This window comes from Ambystoma mexicanum, chromosome 12 (assembly GCF_040938575.1).
Source record: "Ambystoma mexicanum isolate Mex_15411 chromosome 12, UKY_AmexF1_1, whole genome shotgun sequence".
NCBI classification, from domain to species: Eukaryota; Metazoa; Chordata; class Amphibia; order Caudata; family Ambystomatidae; genus Ambystoma; species Ambystoma mexicanum.
The window spans coordinates 8,006,561-8,015,241 of record NC_090936.1 but is presented as its reverse complement, the minus strand read 5'-3'; the positions used below and the strand labels follow the sequence as shown (position 1 = coordinate 8,015,241).

Sequence of the window (8,681 nt, the reverse complement as noted above, 5' to 3'; positions counted from 1 at the left end):
CTTGGTGAGTACAGAGAGTCGGTATTCCCTTTGTAGCAGGCGACAGGCCAGTTTGTCAGAGAATGAACAGGAAGTCCTCCATTTCCTCTCACCCACCCTACACTTATATTTAAGTGTAGCTAGGTCAGAGTCATATCAGGAATTGCACTTCGCTTTGGACTTCAAACGGATCCTCATGACAGGGGCAAGAGCATCAAGAGTATCTGAAATTGAAGATTAGAGCAGACAAAGGTCTGTGTCAGGATGTGAGACAGTTGAGGTTTTTGCCGCCACTTTCTCCACCCCCCTCCACCTTTGGCTGACACACGCTTCATAGGCCGAATGTCCGAGAAGGTAGGTGGCAGTGTTTGGGTAGGCTTGGGGGGGGGGGGGTAGGAGAGGGAGAGATGAGAGGAGAGGGGGGAGTGATCGCTCCAGGAGAGAGGAGTGGTCAGAGGGATGGAGAGGGGTAGGTAAGAGGAGATCAAGACATCAAGTGTGTGTCCTGCAGAGTGTGTCGGCCCAGAGGGGAGGATGGACAGGGAGAGGGAGTTGCAGAGATCATGGAAGAGTACAGAGGAGGAGCAAGGAGAGTCTAAATGTATATTGAGGTCACTGAGGAGGAGGAGTTGAGTGGTAGAGGCCAGGAGGGAGGTGGAGAGGTCTGCCCACTCAGAGAGAAATTAGGTGATTTGACCAGGAGGCCGATAGATGGTAACCACAGTAAGAGAATGGGTAGGCGAGAGAGAACGCTTACAGACAAGGCATTCAAAAGAGAAGTAGGTCTGAGTGGGAATGATAGAGCAGGAATCCACTCAGGAAAGATCAGGGCTACCCCCCCACCGGACCGGGAGGATCCCGGACCGGGCGGATTTGGGTGCGGAGAGGATCTTGTAGCCATCAGGGAGGAGAGTGTCAATGCTCGTGACAGAGCTGGCCGTGAACCATGTCTCTGTAAGACCAAGGACATCAAGGTCTTTTTCTTCAAGGAGGTTGCAGATGTCAGAGAGGTGTTTGACAGCAGAGCGAGAGTTGAGAGTGGCAATATGAAGAAGGTTGACAGCCTTAAAGACCTTCCGGGGAGAGGGAGAGTACAGATCAGAGGTACGCCGTGCGGAGGAGAAAGAGCCCTAGGAGGGGCAGAGGAGGAGGAGGAGGAGAGAGAGGGCAAGGTAGCCAAGGGGGGGGAGAGGAGGAGACAGCAGGAGATAGAAGAAATTGATGAGGTGAGGGAAGCGCCTATCAAAGGACGAGATATGCCTGAGGGCCTTGGACCATGACAGTGCCATTTAGGTAGACATTTAATATGACTTTAGAGGAGTCGAAGGAAGCCATGAGAACTTCCCAACGAGTACCACCATTAATGGGAGGAGATAGGACAGAGCACAGAGACCATATGAGGAGTCCATAGATCTGGCGAAGGAACGACAAAGAGGATGTAGGTGAGGGTCTGTCTGGTGGAAGCATTGCAGTAGGTGTCGGCGATAGGAAGACCAGGGTTAGCGGCCAAGATATCCTTTTTGAACTTCTTCCTACCAGACTTAGTGAGAAGGGAAGGATAGTCAATGGAGAAGCAGTTGGAAAAGATAGGAGAAACAGAAAGCGCCATTGGGGTGGAAGTGAGGAGAGGATGGAGATACCGGGGGGGGGCTAAGGCAGGTAGGTTTGGGACAAAAGAGACTGGTGAGGTCACTGGGCTGGCAAGTTACAGAGAAGAAACAGTATACAAGCAAAATACAGAGAACTTAGCAATGGGCAGCAAGATTTGACTTTCTAGCAAAAAGCAAATGGAGGACAAAAGAAAGACATCAGCCTGCAAGAAGGGGTCAAGGCTGCTGGAATGGGCGACAGCAGCAGGAAATGTGCACGGTTGTGGACTTGGGTGCGGAGAAGACTTGGAGAAGATTTAGAGGAAGAAGGGGGTGACCTCATGGAGCTCGAGGAGGCTGAGGCACCACCAGAAAAGAAGGCCAAGTAGAGAAAGACCCCAGCAGCACCAGAGAAACCAGCAAGCCAAAATGAGCAAGACCCCAGCAGCACCAGAGAAACCAGCGAGCCAAGGAGAGCAAGACCCCAGCAGCACCAGAGAAACCAGCGAGCCAGAGAAACCAGCGAGCCAAGGAGAGCAAGACCCCAGCAGCACCAGAGAAACCAGCGAGCCAAGGAGAGCAAGACCCCAGCAGCACCAGAGAAACCAGCGAGCCAAGGAGAGCAAGACCCCAGCAGCACCAGAGAAACCAGCGAGCCAGAGAAACCAGCGAGCCAAGGAGAGCAAGACCCCAGCAGCACCAGAGAAACCAGCGAGCCAAGGAGAGCAAGACCCCAGCAGCACCAGAGAAACCAGCGAGCCAGAGAAACCAGCGAGCTAAGGAGAGCAAGACCCCAGCAGCACCAGAGAAAATAGCGAGCCAAGGAGAGCAAGACCCCAGCAGCACCAGAGAAACCAGCGAACCAAGGAGAGCAAGACCCCAGCAACACCAGAGAAACCAGCGAACCAAGGAGAGCAAGACCCCAGCAGCACCAGAGAAACCAGCGAACCAAGGAGAGCAAGACCCCAGCAGCACCAGAGAAACCAGCGAACCAAGGAGAGCAAGACCCCAGCAACACCAGAGAAACCAGCGAACCAAGGAGAGCAAGACCCCAGCAGCACCAGAGAAACCAGCGAACCAAGGAGAGCAAGACCCCAGCAACACCAGAGAAACCAGCGAACCAAGGAGAGCAAGACCCCAGCAGCACCAGAGAAACCAGCGAGCCAAGGAGAGCAAGACCCCAGCAGCACCAGAGAAACCAGCGAGCCAAGGAGAGCAAGACCCCAGCAACACCAGAGAAACCAGCGAGCCAAGGAGAGCAAGACCCCAGCAGCACCAGAGAAACCAGCGAACCAAGGAGAGCAAGACCCCAGCAGCACCAGAGAAACCAGCGAGCCAAGGAGAGCAAGACCCCAGCAGCACCAGAGAAACCAGCGAGCCAAGGAGAGCAAGACCCCAGCAGCACTAGAGAAACCAGCGAGCCAGAGAAACAAGCGAGCCAAGGAGAGCAAGACCCCAGCAGCACCAGAGAAACCAGCGAGCCAGAGAAACCAGCGAGCCAAGGAGAGCAAGACCCCAGCAGCACCAGAGAAACCAGCGAGCCAAGGAGAGCAAGACCCCAGCAGCACCAGAGAAACCAGCGAGCCAAGGAGAGCAAGACCCCAGCAGCACCAGAGAAACCAGCGAGCCGAGGAGAGCAAGACCCCAGCAGCACCAGAGAAACCAGCGAGCCGAGGAGAGCAAGACCCCAGCAGCACCAGAGAAACCAGCGAGCCAAGGAGAGCAAGACCCCAGCAGCACCAGAGAAACCAGCGAGCCAAGGAGAGCAAGACCCCAGCAACACCAGAGAAACCAGCGAACCAAGGAGAGCAAGACCCCAGCAGCACCAGAGAAACCAGCGAACCAAGGAGAGCAAGACCCCAGCAACACCAGAGAAACCAGCGAACCAAGGAGAGCAAGACCCCAGCAGCACCAGAGAAACCAGCGAGCCAAGGAGAGCAAGACCCCAGCAGCACCAGAGAAACCAGCGAGCCAAGGAGAGCAAGACCCCAGCAGCACCAGAGAAACCAGCGAGCCAGAGAAACCAGCTAGCCAAGGAGAGCAAGACCCCAGCAGCACCAGAGAAACCAGCGAGCCAAGGAGAGCAAGACCCCAGCAGCACCAGAGAAACCAGCGAGCCAGAGAAACCAGCGAGCTAAGGAGAGCAAGACCCCAGCAGCACCAGAGAAAATAGCGAGCCAAGGAGAGCAAGACCCCAGCAGCACCAGAGAAACCAGCGAACCAAGGAGAGCAAGACCCCAGCAACACCAGAGAAACCAGCGAACCAAGGAGAGCAAGACCCCAGCAGCACCAGAGAAACCAGCGAACCAAGGAGAGCAAGACCCCAGCAGCACCAGAGAAACCAGCGAACCAAGGAGAGCAAGACCCCAGCAACACCAGAGAAACCAGCGAACCAAGGAGAGCAAGACCCCAGCAGCACCAGAGAAACCAGCGAACCAAGGAGAGCAAGACCCCAGCAACACCAGAGAAACCAGCGAACCAAGGAGAGCAAGACCCCAGCAGCACCAGAGAAACCAGCGAGCCAAGGAGAGCAAGACCCCAGCAGCACCAGAGAAACCAGCGAGCCAAGGAGAGCAAGACCCCAGCAACACCAGAGAAACCAGCGAGCCAAGGAGAGCAAGACCCCAGCAGCACCAGAGAAACCAGCGAACCAAGGAGAGCAAGACCCCAGCAGCACCAGAGAAACCAGCGAGCCAAGGAGAGCAAGACCCCAGCAGCACCAGAGAAACCAGCGAGCCAAGGAGAGCAAGACCCCAGCAGCACTAGAGAAACCAGCGAGCCAGAGAAACAAGCGAGCCAAGGAGAGCAAGACCCCAGCAGCACCAGAGAAACCAGCGAGCCAGAGAAACCAGCGAGCCAAGGAGAGCAAGACCCCAGCAGCACCAGAGAAACCAGCGAGCCAAGGAGAGCAAGACCCCAGCAGCACCAGAGAAACCAGCGAGCCAAGGAGAGCAAGACCCCAGCAGCACCCGAGAAACCAGCGAGCCGAGGAGAGCAAGACCCCAGCAGCACCAGAGAAACCAGCGAGCCGAGGAGAGCAAGACCCCAGCAGCACCAGAGAAACCAGCGAGCCAAGGAGAGCAAGACCCCAGCAGCACCAGAGAAACCAGCGAGCCAAGGAGAGCAAGACCCCAGCAACACCAGAGAAACCAGCGAACCAAGGAGAGCAAGACCCCAGCAGCACCAGAGAAACCAGCGAACCAAGGAGAGCAAGACCCCAGCAACACCAGAGAAACCAGCGAACCAAGGAGAGCAAGACCCCAGCAGCACCAGAGAAACCAGCGAGCCAAGGAGAGCAAGACCCCAGCAGCACCAGAGAAACCAGCGAGCCAAGGAGAGCAAGACCCCAGCAACACCAGAGAAACCAGCGAGCCAAGGAGAGCAAGACCCCAGCAGCACCAGAGAAACCAGCGAACCAAGGAGAGCAAGACCCCAGCAGCACCAGAGAAACCAGCGAGCCAAGGAGAGCAAGACCCCAGCAGCACCAGAGAAACCAGCGAGCCAAGGAGAGCAAGACCCCAGCAGCACTAGAGAAACCAGCGAGCCAGAGAAACAAGCGAGCCAAGGAGAGCAAGACCCCAGCAGCACCAGAGAAACCAGCGAGCCAGAGAAACCAGCGAGCCAAGGAGAGCAAGACCCCAGCAGCACCAGAGAAACCAGCGAGCCAAGGAGAGCAAGACCCCAGCAGCACCAGAGAAACCAGCGAGCCAAGGAGAGCAAGACCCCAGCAGCACCAGAGAAACCAGCGAGCCGAGGAGAGCAAGACCCCAGCAGCACCAGAGAAACCAGCGAGCCGAGGAGAGCAAGACCCCAGCAGCACCAGAGAAACCAGCGAGCCAAGGAGAGCAAGACCCCAGCAGCACCAGAGAAACCAGCGAGCCAAGGAGAGCAAGACCCCAGCAACACCAGAGAAACCAGCGAACCAAGGAGAGCAAGACCCCAGCAGCACCAGAGAAACCAGCGAACCAAGGAGAGCAAGACCCCAGCAACACCAGAGAAACCAGCGAACCAAGGAGAGCAAGACCCCAGCAGCACCAGAGAAACCAGCGAGCCAAGGAGAGCAAGACCCCAGCAGCACCAGAGAAACCAGCGAGCCAGAGAAACCAGCGAGCCAAGGAGAGCAAGACCCCAGCAGCACCAGAGAAACCAGCGAGCCAAGGAGAGCAAGACCCCAGCAGCACCAGAGAAACCAGCGACAGCAGCCACTGGGCAAAAAAATAATGCAAAGAAAGGTAAAAAAGAAGCAATGCATTAACAATGCAAATGTTGGTAAATACAAAATGTGACAGGTTAGAAAAGAGGGTACCAAGTTTCGGCCAAAACAGCTAAGGGGCACAGGGTCAGACGGAAGTGAGAAGCAGGGCGAAGGTGAGATTGGTCATTTAAGGGCAAAGGTAGGAGGTCCCAGCGCCGCCCAGAGCGACACAGTATCCCCCACCATGGGGGAGAGTGGGGGGGGGCCTAATACCGGTAGGAATAACAGAAGGCACAGGGCCAACAGCAGTCACCATCACCAATGACACTGTTTCAAATGCCCCTCAAGAGCAAGACTCAGTGGTGACAACACCGCAATTACTAGAAACTCTAATATCTGCTTTTCTAGGTCTTTTAAACAGGTTTAAGAGATCTTTACCATGGAATATTGAATAGGTGGCTAAAGAAACAACTGGAATAAAGAGTACATAGAAATGTTTACATTACTAGAAGCTCAACAAAAAGGTTATGATCTCTTCTGGGATCCCAAGAAAATCGAAGAGAAAATGGAGGCCTAAAAGCACAGGTTGAGAGCAATTGGGATAACTGGTTAAAAGCATTTTACATATTGGCAACAGTAATTTTAGAGAAAACCCCAAACGAAGGCAGGGTGCTATTTGCTTATGTAGATAAAATCTATGAAGTAAAGGACGTTTTTTGGGGGATGCCTGGCATGACGAGCAGTTTAGGAGGGCCATGGCGGTACGCCCAGAAATACAGTGGGATGAAGTACAAAACAGTCTGTACATTCAGGAGGTTCTGAAGATCAAAACCCCATGCTGCGCAGAGAGGAGTACTGCCCATACAAAAACCCCACAGGCAAATGACAGGAAAGCCACTGAGCCAGAACAAGAGTGAGCAGCCCTTTCGGAAAAAGCAGCCATGGGTGGCTGTCCATTACCCACAGCCAGAATGCAAGAAAACCACAAAGCTCAGGCAGGAGCAACGTTACATGGTGGAAGGTGGAGAAAGGTCACTGCACTTGGGGCAAGGAGTGCAGATATAAGCACGCTTGCACAGAATGTGGGGGCGGTGGGGGCACAGCATCAACTGATGTACCGGAATACCAAGTAAAGGCCCCAAAAAAGAGGAACAATGAGAACCCAGGTATGAAAGCTAACCTAATGTCACGTCTCCTGCCACTGTCTCACCACCTCCCAGGCACGCATCCAACACCTATTCCCCTCGTCCAACACATGTCGCCCCTCAAGCTCCCCACAGCCCTCGCCACCATGCACACACTCTGCGGCAGCCAATATCCAGGCTACGGCCTTTTTTACATTGGCATTTACCTTGGCGCTTACATCCCAAGCAGCGCTGGTCTGCGAGTGCACAGAGACATTCTAGGAATTTAAGGCGGCGCTCCGACATGAACACACAAAGTGCCTCCGCTCATGTGACCTTATGCCGGTGACTGTCTCCCTTCACAACGAGGGTCACGTGACGTGATTCCACGTTCCCTTGTGACTCATGTCACGTGACCATTTTCACACAGTCAAAAGGGCAAGGGAAACGTGAAGTGAACGCTTCACAGCTGCTTCATTGGAGTGCTGCACGGCGTTTTTGATCACTTTGGAATTTTGGATTTCATGACTACGGAACGTTCTACGGATTGGATTGCTCTTCCCTGCTGTTAAGTTGAATTGTTGTCCTCCGGTACTACGACCTTTGGCTTTGCTATTCGGATTTTGAACTTTGGACTATGGGGTATTTCTTCTGGCTACTGACCTTGGATTGTTAATTGGATTGCTCAAGGATCATCCACTGTACGGCCTGTTTGGCTCAGGTGTTTTCCACCCAGAGTGCTTGCATCAACCCCTCCTACTCTCCCTAACCCTTAAAGGCTTACCCTAATGAGCTGGCCAGAAAGCCTTGAACACATAGTTTTGGTATATTGAATTGTCATACATTGCTACTGTTTGACCTAATCCTTCATTGCTAACAGTCGTCAGGGGGTCCTTCCGGTGTTCCTGGTTCCAGCTTTTTGGCACTCTACACCTGTGGCCTCAAAGATTGCACTGCTAGTGAATTATTTTCTATCAGTGTGGTACTTGGGGGCAGAGGTATCTTAATCTGCACGACCATCCAGAATAGAACACCTAAGCTAAGCTTTGATCCAGCAACTGTTCTACTATTGTCTGAGCTCTTGTCTTCTTGTTCAGTTGTCCACTATTGTTGCGTCTCTCTTTGTCTCGTCCGCTTGCACCTCTCCCTGTGTTCCCCCGCCCCCTCCTCCCACCCCTCCTCTTCTCTACCTAACCATTCTATGGTTCTCTCTGTCTCTCCCATCTTTTCTAATTGCTTCTCTATCAACGTTCCTACTCTTCTCACTAAATCTGGTAAGAGGAAATTTAAAAAGGACATCCTGGTTTCCAACCCAGGCCTCCCTATCGCAAACCTTCACCGACATCCTCTTTGTTGTTCTGTCACCAGACCTATGGACTCTTCATATGGTCTCTGCGGTTTCTCCTTTCTCTAATTCCCCCATTAATGGTGGCACCCGATGGGAGGCCCTCCTGGCCTCCGTCCACTCCTCCAAGTTCATCATCAATATTTATGTGAATGGGACCGTCTTGGTTCAAGGCCCTCGGGCCAATCTTCTCCTCTTTGATAGACGCTTCCCGCGCCTCATCAATTTCCTTTCTTCTCCTGCTGTCTCCTCTCCACCCTCCACAGCTTCTTCGCCTCCCCCTTGCTGCCTCCTCATGGGCTACCTTGCCCTCTCTTCCTTCCTTTTCTGCCCCCCTCGGGCTTCTTCGACACCTCTGTGGAGCGAACCTCTGATCTGTACCCCTCCCCGGAAGTTTTTCAAGGACGGCAACCTTCTCCATATTGCCACTCTCAACTCTCGCTCAGCTG

The 8,681-nt window shown here is 53.9% G+C and overlaps 1 protein-coding gene across 1 annotated transcript; it reads left to right on the top strand.

Moving 5' to 3' along the window:
• Positions 1 to 1,997: 1,997 nt before the first annotated feature.
• Positions 1,998 to 5,823, top strand: LOC138514444 (serine/arginine repetitive matrix protein 1-like). The gene is made up of 3 exons (XM_069629954.1): positions 1,998 to 2,339; positions 2,384 to 3,697; positions 3,742 to 5,823. Exons 1-3 carry the CDS (start codon positions 1,998 to 2,000, stop codon positions 5,821 to 5,823), a joined length of 3,738 nt encoding a protein of 1,245 aa, XP_069486055.1.
• The last annotated feature ends 2,858 nt before the right edge of the window (positions 5,824 to 8,681 follow it).

What these genes read in the sequence shown, in the direction of transcription:
- LOC138514444 (XM_069629954.1), top strand. Translation starts at nt 1,998, where the DNA reads ATGAGCAAGACCCCAGCAGCACCAGAGAAACCAGCGAGCCAAGGAGAG. An exon ending in CCAGCGAGCCAGAGAAACCA is followed by an intron (nt 2,340 to 2,383) that starts GCGAGCTAAGGA and finishes CAGAGAAAATAG; the next exon opens with CGAGCCAAGGAGAGCAAGAC. An exon ending in CCAGCGAGCCAGAGAAACCA is followed by an intron (nt 3,698 to 3,741) that starts GCGAGCTAAGGA and finishes CAGAGAAAATAG; the next exon opens with CGAGCCAAGGAGAGCAAGAC.